Source organism: Salmo salar, chromosome 26, assembly GCF_965601325.2.
Source record: "Salmo salar chromosome 26, fSalSal1, whole genome shotgun sequence".
NCBI classification, from domain to species: domain Eukaryota; kingdom Metazoa; phylum Chordata; class Actinopteri; order Salmoniformes; family Salmonidae; genus Salmo; species Salmo salar.
This window is the reverse complement of record NC_138316.1, coordinates 9,155,399-9,171,237: the sequence shown is the minus strand read 5'-3', so window position 1 is coordinate 9,171,237 and position 15,839 is coordinate 9,155,399. Positions and strand designations below refer to the sequence as shown.

The window sequence follows — 15,839 nt, the reverse complement described above, 5'->3', positions numbered from 1 at the left end:
AGCTGCCATTGCTCCAGAGTCAGTACTGTTTATTTGCACAATGTCTCTCGTTCACATTTGCTTGTCAATGTCCAAACTCACCTAAAATGACATTCGGTAGCTCATATATATATATATAAATAACTTTATGACTTTTTGACAGTTCATATGACATACCATAGCTACCTACACCTTGTGAATTTACCAGAAAACATAGTAAAACAGGTTTAATTGTGTTTATTTCAGCTAAATACCTCCATGTATAGTAGAACACTGATACAGCAATACAGCAGTTTGAGTAGTTTTTTGCGGCACGTTTTACATATAATCAAGTCATCCTACTGGTCTGTTAAATACACAATAAAATAACATTTATCGTTTGAATAAAAGCAAAACCTTTTTTTTTATATAGAAAAAAGGCACACAATCAGAATATATACTAAACAAAAATATAAACGCAACATGTAAAGTGTTGGTCCCGTGTTTCATGAACTGAAAAAAAAAATCCCAGAAATTTTCCATATGCACAAAAAGTTTATTTTTCTCAAATGTTGTGCACAAATTTGTTTACATCCCTGTTTGTGAGCATTTCTCCTTTGCCAAGATAATCCTTCCACCTGACAGGTGTGGCATATCAAGAAGCTGATTAAACAGCATGATCATTACACAGGTGCACCTTGTGCTGGGGACAATAAAAAGCTAAAGTGTGCCGTTTTGTCACACAACACAATGCCACAGTTGTCTCAAGTTTTGAGGGAGCGTGCAATTGGCATGCTGACTGCAGGAATGTCCACAAGAGCTGTTGCCAGATAATTTAATGTTAATTTCTCTACCATAAGCCACCTCCAACATTGTTTTAGAGAATTTGGCAGTACGTCATACAGGCATCACAACCACAGACCACGTGTAACCACAACAGCTGAGGACCTCCGCATCTGGCTTCTTCACCTGTGGGATTGTCCGAGGGGGAGGGGTGTTGAGGAATATTTATGTCTATAATAAAGCCTTTTGTGGGGAAAAACTCATTCTGATTGGCTGGGTCTGGCTCCCCAGTGCGTGGGCCTGGCTCACAAGTTGGTGGGCCTATGCCTTCCCAGGGCCACCCATGGCTGCACAACTGCCCAGTCATGTGAAATCCATAGAATAGGGCCTGATGAATGTATTTAAATTCACTGATTTCCTTTTATGAACTGTAACTCAGAAAAATCTTTGAAATGATTGCATTTATATTTTTGTTCAGTATACATGAAAAAGGCTTGCAGGAGTAGTCAGTTTGATACGATTTCACACAAAGTCAGTGTTGACGACAACTTTGGCATAAGTGGAGAAATCCCTTGTATTAAAAGATAAATATATATTTTTTTAAATAAACTAACAATTAAAAAGTTGAGAGAAACAGTGTAAAAGACGTGTGTAAATATATAAACAGCTACTTGATGTATAAAGAAAATGTGTTGCCGTGGTAATTGGCCCCAGAGGTCAGATCTCGCTCATTAAGCCACAGTCATGATTATTGCAATGTTAAGACAAGCTGTTCTCATGCACGGGCCATTTTGGTCCACTGATCTTTACATCACACTAGTATATACCAACTGCTCTGTTGTTGCAGATTATCAAAATATAGAGCATTGTAGATCAGATAGCATGTAATATCTTGAAAATGATCTGATTATCCATTCCAAGTTGGGACCCACTAGGAATTCTAGCCCAATACAACCCCTGTTGAATCAGGGTAGTTAGTGCTAGGCTAGAACCAAAATGGTCCCCCCAGGGAATGGATTGAGAAACACTATCATAAGTGCATCCTAGACCTTTACACATATCGTCCTCTTCTGTTTGAATGGCACAGTGGTAGACCCCATGACTAAACGGGGTCAATGGGATATGATGACACTGGGTGGCAGAGACTAGACCCCTCCCCTTTCCTTCGTGTTCTACTCTCAGTACGGCTCTGCCTTCAAACTCCGATATAGACAGCAAGTAAACACCATCCCCACAATCTGAGAGAGAGAGAGGGAGAGAGAGAGAAAGAGACTTCTACCATTACACTTCTACCATTACCCCTGAATTTCGAGAGACCAGGGCAAGGATGTTTATGGTGGCCATCTTGGGTTATCTCTGTGCTGTAAACAGTGAAATGGCTTATTTTTGCTCACCTGTACACAGGCGATGCCTACGCCCACCGCTCCAATGATCTTCAGGTGGTCCAAAATGAAGTTCTCCAGTTTAGTGATACAACCCCCCTGGAAAGAGAGGAAAGGTAGGACCACATTGTGTGTGTGTGTGTGTGAGAGAGAGACTTTCAAGATGACTTTCAATCTTGATCATAGCTGTGGGAAGTAGGGGAGCTGAGGGGGATGGAGCACCCCCTGAAAAATCTGAATTAAAAAAAATATATTCATAATACAAAAAAAAAAATATATATATATATTTTATTTTTTACTAAAGTACTGTACTGGGCCTTTATTAGTATTAGTGGACCGATATTAACATCTGAATCGTGGGCAAAAACATATTTTCAGCATCTCCGCTTTGTCAAAAAAGGTAGTTGTATAATTAAGAACAGTATCTTGCAGGATTCAATAGTTGGAATTGTAATAATTGTTGCCCTGTCCCTTTCCATGCTATTGTTATTCTAATGGAATCCAGAAAGAACAAAACCCTGTCCTCAAACATTTACATCAAAAGGTGCAAAGTTATGGCCAAAGACATCAAACAAAATATTTTTCTTTCTTGATCAAATAACATGGAAAACAACCAGGTTTTGTGCAGCATTAATTTACCATCCATACAAACCACTTAATGTAAATGTCCATTACTGTATTGTACATAGTCAGGTCATCTAGGTTTGTACCTGTAGACTTTCCATCATCATGAAGAAAAACAATGAACAATACAGTAAATGAGCACATTGTGACATCAAGTGGTTTATGATGATGTGGCTCAGTTGGTAGAGCATTGCGCTTGCAACACTAGGATTGTGGGTTCGATTCCCACGGGTGACCAGTACGAAAAAGTATGAAAATGTATGCACTCACTCTGGATGAGAGCATCTACTAAAATGTAAAAGGAATGAATAGACCATTTCAGTTTACAAATACAAATAAGTTGCATTTGCAAAGTATTTCAAGAAACTGGAAAACATATCAGGCAAGTATTTTTATATTCCACATGTATTATCAGATTACAGTGCTGTAAAGTACTTAAGTAAAAATACTTTAAAGTACTACTTAAGTAGTTTTTTGGGGTATCTGTACTTTACTATTTATATTTTGACAACTAAAGAAAATAATGTACTTTTTAGCCATACATTTTCCCTGACACCCAAAAGTACTCGTTACATTTCGAATGCTTAGCGAGACAGGAAAATGGTCCAATTCCCGCACTTATCAAGAGAACATCCCTGGTCATGTGTACTGCCTCTGATCTGGCGGACTCACTAAACACAAATGCTTGATTAGTAAATGATTGTCTAAGTGTTGAAGTGTGCCCATGTCTATCCGTAAATAATTTTAAAAAACTAGGAAATCGTGCTGTCTGGTTTGCTTAATATAAGGAATAAGAAAAAAATTGCAGCACACCCACCCCCAAACTACTTCCCACAGCTATGATCTTGATTCACAAACCTGAACTCAAGCAGAATTTGCACTAAGCATTGCAAGCACACTAACACTCAACAACACTGGCTGCTCTCTGTATCTGACACTCACCTCCACCTTGTAGATGTTTGATGGGTGGTCCCTGCGGCCGCAGTTCAGAGTCTGGGTCTTACAGCAGCTATCCGGCACCAGCCTGCCACCTGCCTCACTGGTGCGGATCCACACGCTCTCGCCCCAGTCCGATGAGCTGTTGCTGCCACAGCACTTAAACTGGCGAAAAAGAGAGAGGAGGAGATGGCATTTCACAACAGGGTGGTGGATGTTTTTCCAATTGCCTTGCAGTTGTTTCAGAAGACGAGCTGAATGATATTCAGTTCATGAACCAAATCCTTATACAAAACAATGGGCCATCTTTCAAATAACAACTTGCATAATGACGAGTTACATGTATGGCTATAACATACTGTAACCATGCATAATGAAAACACATAACTGTGCCAGTGTAAATAACAGTAGATACAATGAACGTAAACATAAACAAGTTGATTATTAATTCACATTGGAGAAAAATCGACAAATTCCCACATTAATATTTCCAAAAACGCCTAACCAAACTCCTCAAGTCTGCTTATGTTGTCTTGTCTTACCTCGTGCTGCAGCTTGTCCACTGCTTTGGTGATGTGCTCCTGCTCCGGCTGCCTGTACTTCTGCACCATGGTCTCCTGCAGGTTCTGTTTCAGCTCCTCATTGAGCTGCAGAGGAAGACACGACACAGGGGTTATGAGAGAACGGACACAGTAAACATGACGTTGGTTAGACTACAACACAGCTACCCATCAGACTATAGAAAAAGAAGACAATCTTCTGGTCAGTAGAATAACACTTGAAGGAATGTAATGCATCCCATTGTTGATTTAATAGAAAGATACACTGTATCAAAGGTCTAGAATAGCTAAAACTGTAATTACAGAAAGAACTCCTCTTGAGGAAAGAGGAAATGATATACATAAAGGTAAGAGGAAGTACATTTTCATTGATTTATAACCATAGCACAAAACTTAGGCACTCGGGTAAGAGCATAGGCCTACATCTAGCTGGTTAACAGTTTCTATGACAACCACAGATTGTAGAGCCAAGTCAGAACGTTAAGGAGAGATAAAGGGAATAAATGGACGGGAGAGGGAGGGGGGAGAGAAATAGAATAGGTTTTTATTTGACCTGTTGACAGTGTGGGAAACACTGCAGCAGTGAGATGAAAACAGGGTGAAAGGCCAAAGGAATATGAGCAGACAATTACACAGAGAGAGTTCAAATGACACACACCAAGCTGGTATGATAACATTCCTGCAGGTCGTACATCTACACAGCAGGGGTATATAGTAATAACAAGGATAGTAGTGGGAATCACATCTTAGTGATATCATCACACTACAGAAATGCTACAACAAGAGGTGGCATGCATGGGAAATCAGAGCGAGAGAGAGATAGAGAGAAAAGCAACAGATGGAGAAAGAGAGAGACTGGGACATTATCAGTGAACCTTCCCTTGTTGTGGTTTCAGTTTTTACAAACATACACTCTCCTGTTTCTGGGCAGGCTCTGGGTATAGATAGTGTTACTGGCGATGGAATCAGGTGGTGAATCAAGTCATTCATTACCTGCTGGTAATAGATGTAAGCCAGGACACCGGCGAGGATCTCCAGCAGGAAGATACACAGCAGCAAGACAAAGTACTGTGGGGAGACAATGAAAGGTAGGGGATTAGGTTGAAATGGATATCCCCTGGCCCTCTGTCTTTGGACTTCACAGTTAAAACAGGCAAATCCAATTTAGATGAGCTGGAGTTAAATGTATCAGAGCAGTCGATTGGTGGTTGTGGGGTCACTGTTGTTGTTTTGTTATTTTGAGAAAAATGGACTAAGAATGTTTGCCAATCATAGTTTTAATTTGTGGCGTATTGATTATGTGGTGAGATGTTCATAGTTTTAATTTGTGGCATATTGATTATGTGGTGAGATGTCAATGGAGCTGTACAAACAGTATGCTGCCCTTTAAGGGATCCTTCAGGATTTTGGCAATGAAGAGCCAAAGCCAATTTTTATGTCTCTGTGTGCAGTTTGAAGTTACTAACTAGCATTAGCGTAACTGCTAACTAGCGTTAGCACAATGACTGGAAGTCAATGGTAACATTTATAGCGCAATAACTGGAAATCAATGGTTAGCATTGGCTCCCGAAACTAACTAGCTTCCTTCATACTGGATGCAAAGACATACTGTAAAAATTGTATCCAGGAGTTCATCTTCACTGCCAAAATCCCAAAGTATCCCTTTAACAACTGGCCCAGAAAAAGTTCCCTCTTTGATGATAAGGGTTAGCTAAGTTTAAGAAGTTGGTAAGGAGAATATCCAAAATCAGTTATGAAAAGGCATAAAGTTATTACAACCCCTCTGGGTCCAAGCTATGGTTAGAATCATAGGAAACATCTGTTATTGGGTTGGAAGTGCACAGAGTTACTACGTAAAGGAGTGTGTGAGTGTGTGTGTGAACAGTCCTTTGCCTGTATGGGCGTGTATTTGTTCCCAAGACATCCCCTTTAAAAAAGGTACAATATTTAAGTATTGTTCATTCAAATAGCTCTAAATGACCATAATAAAGTGGCAAGGATTAGAGAATAAAATGCTTTCAAGATTACATGATATCTTTAGACCCCAGGTCAAGGCCAACAAGCATGGACAACATTAGCTACGGAGTGGATGGAAAAAAAGTTTAACCAAGGACAGAAGATTTAAGTGCCTCTGAACAGGGTATGGTAGTAGGTGCCAGGCGCACCAGTTTGTGTCAAGAACTGCAACGCTGCTGAGTTTTTCACAATCAACAATTTCCTGTGTGTATCAAAAATCTAAATCAACAATTTCCTGTGTGTATCAAAAATGTGTGTGCGTGCGTGCGGGGGGGGGGGGGGGGGGGGGCTGCAACTCAATATTAGGAAGGTGTTCCTAATGATATAGATATTGAGCTAGTCATCTAACATTAATTGTACTATGTTCCAACAAAGTGTTTGAGTATATATCTTTTACACGTTGAGTGCTAGGTTATAGATTTTTGACACGTTTTGACACATTGTAGAAAGCTAGCCGAGCTAGCTAGCCTACTGTGCTAGCCTACTTTTGCCACATGAATTCGCAATGCAGTCTGTGGTGTAATTATTTTGACAAATTATATCTTCATAGATCAATTTCGGCCCATGCAATGTATTTAGCTAGCTTCTGCATTTATATTTAGCCTCAGCCATAGTGGTGCCTGAAAGTCAAGTGGGGCTAATTACACTAGTTAGCTATAGTGGCCTGAAAATATGATGACATTGCTAAAGTAGGTAAATAATTAATAGGAAACAACTTTGCCATCATTATGATATGGTCAAATGTTCTTTAGAGAGATGGCAAAGTTTGTCAAAAATAGCTAGCAATGGTAACGTTAGCTAGTTAAAGTTATACTACTTAAAGTCCCCAGGACATTCACAGTATTATGCAAGACTGCCTTCTCTTCTTGTGCACCAGACGCATGGAATAATCTACAATCCATGCTTCAACTAGATATGTTATGAATGAATTTAAAATATTGATGGGCGACTCTGTTACGGAGGAGTGTAAATGCTTTTTTTAGGCTGGATCATGTTGTTGTATGTTTTAATTCTGTAATATATTGATTGTTGCTGCCTTCTTGGCCAGGTCTCCCTTGAAAAAGAGACTGGGTCTCAACGGTCTTTTCTTGGTCAAATAAAGGTTAAATAAAATAAAAAACTGCATATACAGACAATCTGGTGACATCACAATGATGACAAAGGGTTCTCATACTAAATTATTTTCCTCTTTTTTGAAATATCTGCATTGAATAGAACGTTCAGTCGGGCATGAATTTTTAACAGAACGTTTATTCAGACAAAACATGAATAGCAAGTGTTGATGTGTATAGAGGTGATCTCTGTAGTACTGTAGAGGGAATTCAATTTTGAATCTGTTTTTTATTTATTCCAGAATCACATTTCCATGTTGGCTATGCAACTGCTAAATGTTTGGCCTTCTATCCTCATTGCTGGCAGCGTGGAATTATAACCACCACAGATCAGCCACGCAGAACTCAAAATGTCTCCCTAACCTGGAGTTCTGAATGGAGTTCTGAATGCAACCAGAACTCTAAACAACAAAACTATTTCTCACTCAAGGCAAAAATTCCAAATGGAAACTTATTGTAAGGAAGGTATTGAGGTTCCTTGATTCAATTAATATTTCACCAAATATGTTCTCTTTCGGTCCAGAAGTCAAAGGGCATATGCATTTAAGACAAAATAACTACATCTACACCGCAGACCTCCAAAGAGCCGGCTAATATCAGACCAGGGGATGCCAAGAAGAAGCCTAGGCCTGATAACCAAACCTATGCCAAGGACAGCAGGACGACTGCCACATTGCACAACATAAATAGGACGGGAAGACTAAGGTTACTGCTAGCACAGAACATTTCCTAGTCAGAAATACTAGGATGTTGAGTTGTGGGTGGTGGAGGTTTGATGATCTATTGTTGTGCATCTGTATACTTTGAATAAAAACTAAATCATGGATTTGCTCATCTTCTTTATACAATACAGGCCGATACGGCTAATAATGAATTTGCCACTTGTAACTGGCAAAAAAAGTTATCATTGCTAAAGTATGAACATTTTTGGTATTAGCTTGGGTTCATATTAGAGGTCTTCACGGGTCCAACAGACCCAAAATTCCAAGATCCGACCCAGGAGCCGAGCGGGTCCGGGTGCTAAATTCTGACTTTTGTTTCAGACCTGGGTCGGGTCTGATATAATTGCGACGGCTCTCAGGTATGTGCAATTCAAATGTATTTACCGACTGGACCCGGTTGGACCCGTCCTCTGTTCATTTAATGTGTGAGGTGATGAGAACTGTGTGAGCTTGTTATGTCAGCCAATTGCAACTCAATAAAACGTATAGCTTATGTCCAGCTGAAACTGGTTCCGGCTGCTCACCTCACGTGTGCCTGCTGCTGAGTAGAGAGAGAGAGCGCAAGTGAAAGGATCCTTGACCACTATTGATTGTGAAGATGGATGCCTTTTTCACTGAAGTAAAACGAAAGTTAGAGGAGAAAGAGAAAAGCAGCCGACAAGTGGAGTGTCCTCTGTAAGGGACAAGTTTTAATGGAAAAAGATGAGAAGAACGTTGGCGCGGCCAAATAGACTGTGTGCAACTTGCTATTCATCTTATATGCAATTTTCTAACTTTTATTTATTTTCGTATTTATTATCATTTGTTTTATCATTATTATTCGATATCATAATTATTATTATTACTATTATTTGTATTATTATTATAGGCCTATTTGAGAATCTAAAGCAGTTCTTTAAATATGCAGAAAGTGATTTTTATTTCTCATTTCCAATGGCTAAATTAAGTTTGAACTGTCTTTCTAATTTTGTGCTCTGTATTTAGAAAAAGATGCATTAAAAACTAGTCCTGTTGTAAAATAAATATAATTAGCCTATTGTTTTAATTTGTGGGGTAGACCTATAGGCACTCGCCTTTGTTTAATTGCTGCAATATAGGCCAGTTCTTTAAATACGCAACAATTGTTTTATGTCATTCTTGAGCCATTTCCTTTGGCCAAATGAAGTTCCCACTGTAATGAAAAGGAAAAACCAAAGCTGGCGGAATTAAAAACGATTTAATGCTGAAATATAATAACCTGTTCTTATTTTCCCTATAAACAACAATTTGCCTTAATTAGGGTAATATCAAAAGTAAGAAACTTTTGTGAAGGTTTGATGTGGTATGGCTATTATTAGGCTTAACTACTGCAGGCCTATGAAGGCAGTATGAACCGGCGCTCCAACAGTTGAACTTGAGAAAGAATGTTTTATGCCTACCAGAGTTACTCTAATCTAACAATATAATGCTCATCTTTATAAAATATTCTGATAGAAAATTGAAGAAATAGCCACCCTCTGTATGCATATACAGTGGATTCAAAAAGTATTCAGACCCGTTTTTCCCACATTTTGTTATGTTACACTATGAAAGAGCTCCAGGGTTCTTCTGTGGAGATGGGAGAACCTTCCAGGAGAACAACCATCTCTGCAGCACTCCACCAATCAGGCCTTTATAGTAGTGGCCAAATGGAAGCCACTCAGTAAAAAGGCACATAACAGCCCGCTTGGAGTTTGCCAAAAGGCACCTAAAGGACTCTCAGACCATGAGAAACAAGATCTGATGAAACCAAGATTGAAATCTTTGGCCTGAATGCCAAGCGTCACCTCTGGAGGGAACCTTCCACCATCCCTACGGTGAAGCATGTTGGTGGCAGCATGGGATGTTTTTCAGCGGTAGGGACTGGGTGACAGTCAGGATCGACGAGTCAAGATCAAGGGAAAGATGAATGAAGCAAAGTAGAGAGATCCTTGATGAAAACCTGCTCCAGAGCGCTCAGGACCTCAGACTGGGGCGAAGGTTCACCTTCCAACAGGACAATGACCCTAAGCACACGGCCAACACAACGTAGGAGTGGCTTCGGGACAAGTCTCTGAATGTCCTTGAGTGGCCCAGCCAGAGCTCGGACGTGAACCCGATCTAACATCTCTGGAGAGACCTGAAAATAGCTGTGCAGCGACGCTCCCCATCTAACCTGACAGAGCTGGAGAGGATCTGCAGAGAACAATGGGAGAAACTCCCCAAATACAGGTGTGCCAAGCTTGTAGTGTCATACACAAGAAGACTCAAGGGTATAATCTAAGCCAAAGGTGCTTCAACAAAGCACTGATTAAAGGGTTTGAATACTTCTGTAAATGTGATCTTATTTTAGTACATTTGCACACACAAAAAAAGGATCTTGCTTTGTCATTATGTGGTATTGTTAAGGCTGTAATGTAATTTTTTTTGGGAAAAGGTCAAGGGGTCTGAATACTTTCCGAATGCACTGTATATCTGTATAGCAGAAGTAGCTTATTTGACAAGGACAAAAAAAATCCATGTCGTTGTCAGGAACATGACTCCGGCATATCTCCACCTTTCTCTCGGTCTCTAGGGCTATAGGCCTAAAATTCTCTTCCTTTATATTTATATTTGTAATATTAATATCATATAGTGGATGCCTAGACATATAATCTAACAATATAATGCTCATCTTTATAAAAATATTCTGACCGAAAATTCACAAATTAGCCTCCTTCTGTATGCATATACACGGAGTATACCAAACAGCAGCGTAGCCTAGTGGTTAGAGAGTTGGACTAGTAACCAAAAGGTCGCAAGATCGAATCCCCGAGCTGACAAGGTACAAATCTGTCGTTCTTATTGAAAATAAGAATTTGATCTTAACTGACTTGCCTAGTTAAATAAAGGTAAAAGAATTAGGAACACCTCCCCCTCTGCCCTCAGAACGGCTTCAATTCGTTAGTACATGGACTCTACAAGCTGTCGAAAGCTGGCCCATGTTGACTCTAATGCTTCCTACAGTTGTGCCAAGTTGGCTGAACGTCCTTTGGGTGGTGGACCATTCTTGATACACACTAAGAACTGTTAAGCGTGATAAACCCAGCAGCTTTGCAGTTCTTGACACCAACTGGTGCATCTGGCACCTAATACCATACTCCATCCAAAAGGCACTTCAATTTTTCATCTTGCCCATTCACCCTCATACACAATCCATGTCTCAATTGTCTTAAGGCTTAAAAATCTTTCTTTAACCTGCCTCCTCCCCTTTGTCATGACGTGGCCCTCTTCGGATATAGCAAGCACCAACTCTCTCTCTCTCTCACCACCTCTCTCTTCCCACTACACCCAGGCTCTGTTATCTCAGGATGTAAATTCCTGGAGGAGACTCTCTCCCTCATGCAGTATAGAGAGAGAGGGTTCACAGTAGAACAAAGGAACCTATTCTACATCACAGAACTTGAGAACTGAACAATGTCCATGTTTTGGAGAAGGCGTAAACGGTCGGTGGAGAATCCAGCTATGAACGGTCCATTTTGTTTTATGACAATACAGCCACATTACCATAACTCTGTTTATAAAGGAGCCTCCGTTCTGAGGCTTGCATCTAATTATTGTATAAAATGAATGAGTAAAGATGAAACTATTTGTGAAATTGTGTAATGTGATTTTAAACCGTTAATGTGAGAGAATTGTATTTCTGTTTAAAGTTTCACTAAGTCATTGGGCCACCCCCATGAGCACAGACATCAATCTGGCGTCATGGGACAGCCTTTTCTGCTGTTCTGAATAAAAAACCCACCTAGAGAATTCCACTTGAGACCATGCGTACCTTGATTACCGAGAGGGCTAAGGTTTGAGTAGAGACCATGCATACCTTCAGTATAAGCTAAGGTTGTAATGGTTGTTAAACTCAGACTATTGATACCGACAGAATAAGAGCAAATCTTCGATACTAATTATTAGTCTGCAGCAGTATCGCTGTAATTAGCGATACTAATTACTAGTCTGCATTTTTGTCGACTGAATGCGAAGACCGACAACCGCCGAAACATCTATTCTATAAGAACATTTCTGAATGTTACTCTGAAGTATCCATTCTAACCATAGATTCCAGGGACGCAGAGAGAATCTCGGATGAACTTTCCAATAGAAAAGGACGATTCCAACAGAGATCACGACGACACACTGAGCGTAAATATATATATTGATGGCAATTATTCCCGCCATTATTAGCATTTCAATTATTATAATTATCAACTGTGTAGTGTCTTTTGTCTTTCGCGCCCTTCTCAGTCCCTTTGTCTACCAAGCCGCCATACCGGTTTAGCCCACTAGGGCACATCCCCTATCATTTCCTTGTAACCATACCTACTGTTGGTTTGTTTGTTATGCATTTCTGTGATTATTTAGTTAGTTAGTAAATAAATTATTAAGACAATTGATGTATGGATGATTCATAGCAAAGACTGGGTTCGTGCAGATAACCAACAATTGACGTTTGGAATGAGACTAAGGTGAGGTAAAGAATAATTCATTAATTAGAAGACTAATTGATCAGATATTAAAATATCTGAAAAGTTATATTAGGAAAATTATAACTTTGTAATCTGAAGATTTTCCTTGGTTCCCCGACTTCCTAGTTAATTACATTTACATGATTAGTTTAATCACGTAATAATAATTACAGATAATTGATTTGATAGAATAACAGTCTTCACCTTAATGATGACAAAGACACGACACCTTCATCTACACTCATTGAATTGGATTTAAAAAGTGACACCAATAAGGGATCATAGCTTTCATCTGGATTCACCTGGTCAGTCCATGTCATGGAAAAAGCAGGTGTCCTTAATGTTTTGTACACTCAGTGTAACGGCAGGATAAAGAAATCCATGTCGTTGTCAGGAACATGCCGCAGGCATATCTCCATCTTTCTCTTGGCCCCTAGGGCTATAGGCCTAAGCTTCTCTTCCTTTATATTTACTTTTCTAATATAAATATCATACAGTGGACGACTAGGCCAGTGGACACCATGCATACAATGCCCTGATGCATTCAGTGCTCAAATCCCAGCTGAACCGTGAGGTGGATAATTATTGTTTTAGGAAAGTAAAAACCAATAAAACAGGCTATAAAGTTTTGAATATGCTACATATCAAAACACAACAAATAGTTTTGGGGGAATTTGGTACAGGCAGTTTTTAAGGACACGTAACTGTGGATAATTTGCCCAATACCCTATCACTCGTTTCTTGATTCTGCTGGCAGCGCCCAGTTGGAGGTTTCTTTCTTGCTCTCTTTCGGATCTGAACGGGTCTCTCAGATCCAAACCAGCACGGGCCTGTTTGTCCACAGGCTTTATTCGGGAACGGGTCTGAGTGACCGCCTCACTGTCCTCGGGTCTCCGCCTTCTTCACCACACTGTCTGTGTGGGTGGACCATTTTAGTTTGTCCGTGATGTGTACACCTTCTCCACTGCTGTCCCGTCGATGTGGATAGGGGGGTGCTCCCTCTGCTGTTTCCTGAAGTCCACGATCATCTCCTTTGTTTTGTTGACGTTGAGTGAGAGGTTGTTTTCCTGACACCACACTCCGAGGGCCCTCACCTCCACCCTGTAGGCTGTCTCGTCGTTGTTAGTAATCAAGCCAATCACTGTTATGTCGTCTGCAAACTTGATGATTGAGTTGGAGGTGTGCATGGCCACGCAGTCATGGGTGAACAGGGAGTACCGGAGGGGGCTGAGCACAGGAAGCCAGAGTTAGATTAGAGTTAAATCTCCTATCTGATTTGAGCAGACACATCAGAGGTAGGGCAGGTCTGCATTCACCGCCAAGTTCCTTTAGCATTAGACAGACAGGGAGATAAAAATCGGGGAAGCCTTGACCCAATTCTCCTGGCTCACCACTGATCTTTGGTGTTAAGTGGAGTTGGTCTTTGTCTTTTCTCAAAGTGGCTCTGATCTTGAATGCTGAGTAAGGAGACTGATCAATGCTTGTTGATGTGGCCACAATGGTGTTGAAGAAACACACAGGTTGGGCGATATTACGATCGCATAGGCTAATGAATAGGCTGTCAATCATCATTGATGGTGACGACATCGTGATATGACAGATGATGGTTTGGCCTATTTGAACTTGACTGGCGCCCTGCAGTAAATAACGGAGTATCGTAGTGCGCAGCAGGGCAGCACACAAGTGTCATTCCGAGTAATCTGCCTATTCCTACTTGCTATTGCCTATTTCAATAAATATGTGATACAAAAAGCAAGAGGGGAATGTAGGCCAGACAGAGCAAAGAATTCCACCAAAGAAGCGCAAAATGTCCAGTCAGAAAATATTGTTTCTCTCTCCTTCTGTTGGCTGCATGGATTTTAGACTATAGCCTAAACCTATTCATTTTAATTGTTTTAATTATAACAGACACTCCTTAACTATGTTGCATTTAGCTGTTAAAAAAATAAATAAACTTTGGTACCACGTTCATCTGTACAAACAATAGTACACAAGTATAAACGCCATGGGACCACGCAGCCGTCATACTGCTCAGGAAGGAGACGCGTTCTGTTTCCTAGAGATGAACGTACTTTGGTGGGAAAAGTGCAAATCAATCCCAGAACAACAGCAAAGGACCTTGTGAAGATGCTGGAGGAAACAGGTACAAAAGTATCTATATCCACAGTAAAAACAAGTCTTACAATGACATAACCTGAAAAGCCGCTCAGCAAAGAAGAAGCCACTGCTCCAAAACCGCCATAAAAAAAAGCCAGACTACGGTTTGCAACTGCACATGGCGACAAAGATCGTACTTTTTGGAGAAATGTCCTCTGGTCTAATGAAACAAAAATAGATCTGTTAAGTTTGGAAGAAAAAGGGGGAGACTTGCAAGCCGAAGAACACCATCCCAACCGTGAAGCACGGGGGTGGCAGCATCATGTTGTGGGGGTGCTTTGCTGCAGGAGGGACTGGTGCACGTCACAAAATAGATAGCATCATGAGGTAGGAAAATGATGTGGATATATTGAAGCAACATCTCAAAGACATCAGTCAGGAAGTTAACGCTTGGTCGCAAATGGGTCTTCCAAATGGACAATGACCCCAAGCATACTTCCAAAGTTGTGGCAAAATGGCTTAAGGACAACAAAGTCAAGGTATTGGAGTGGCCATCACAAAGCCCTGACCTCAATCCCATAGACAATTTGTGGGCAGAACTGAAAAAGTGTGTGCGAGCAAGGAGGCCTACAAACCTGACTCAGTTACACCAGCTCTGTCAGGAGGAATGGGCCAAAATTCACCCAACTTATTGTGGGAAGCTTGTGGAAGGCTACCCAATACGTTTGACCCAAGTTAAACAATTTAAAGGCAATGCTACGAAATACTAATTGAGTGTATGTAAAACTTCTGACCCACTGGGAATGTGATGAAAGAAATAAAAGCTGAAATAAATAATTCTCTCTACTATTATTCTGACATTTCACATTCTTAAAATAAAGTGGTGATCCTAACTGACCTAAGACAGGGAATTGTTACTAGGATTAAATGTCAGGAATTGGGAAAAATTGAGTTTAAATGTATTTGGCTATGGTGTATGTAAACTTCCCACTTCAACTGTATACTGTAGATATGGCTCTGTGGTAGATTGATTCAATCCAGCCCACATAACTAGGGTAAGATAGTCCATTCCTCATCAGTCAATACTCCATCACAGCCCGCCACACATACACGCGCTCCATGCGGACACTCCTCCATCAGAAAGCAAAATTAG

At 40.4% G+C, this 15,839-nt stretch overlaps 1 protein-coding gene across 1 annotated transcript in view; it reads right to left on the bottom strand.

Moving 5' to 3' along the window:
* Positions 1-201: 201 nt before the first annotated feature.
* LOC106587086 (CD151 antigen) overlaps positions 202-15,839 on the bottom strand; it is a 41,569-nt gene continuing 25,931 nt past the window's right edge. Inside the window, exons 4-8 of the mRNA XM_014175028.3 lie at positions 5,237-5,311; positions 4,226-4,330; positions 3,690-3,848; positions 2,136-2,222; positions 202-1,979 (exon numbers count right to left, since the gene is read on the bottom strand). Of these exons, the coding sequence (XP_014030503.1) occupies positions 1,920-1,979; positions 2,136-2,222; positions 3,690-3,848; positions 4,226-4,330; positions 5,237-5,311 (486 nt within the window). The 3' untranslated portion in view covers positions 202-1,919. The remainder of the gene's footprint in view (positions 1,980-2,135; positions 2,223-3,689; positions 3,849-4,225; positions 4,331-5,236; positions 5,312-15,839) is intronic.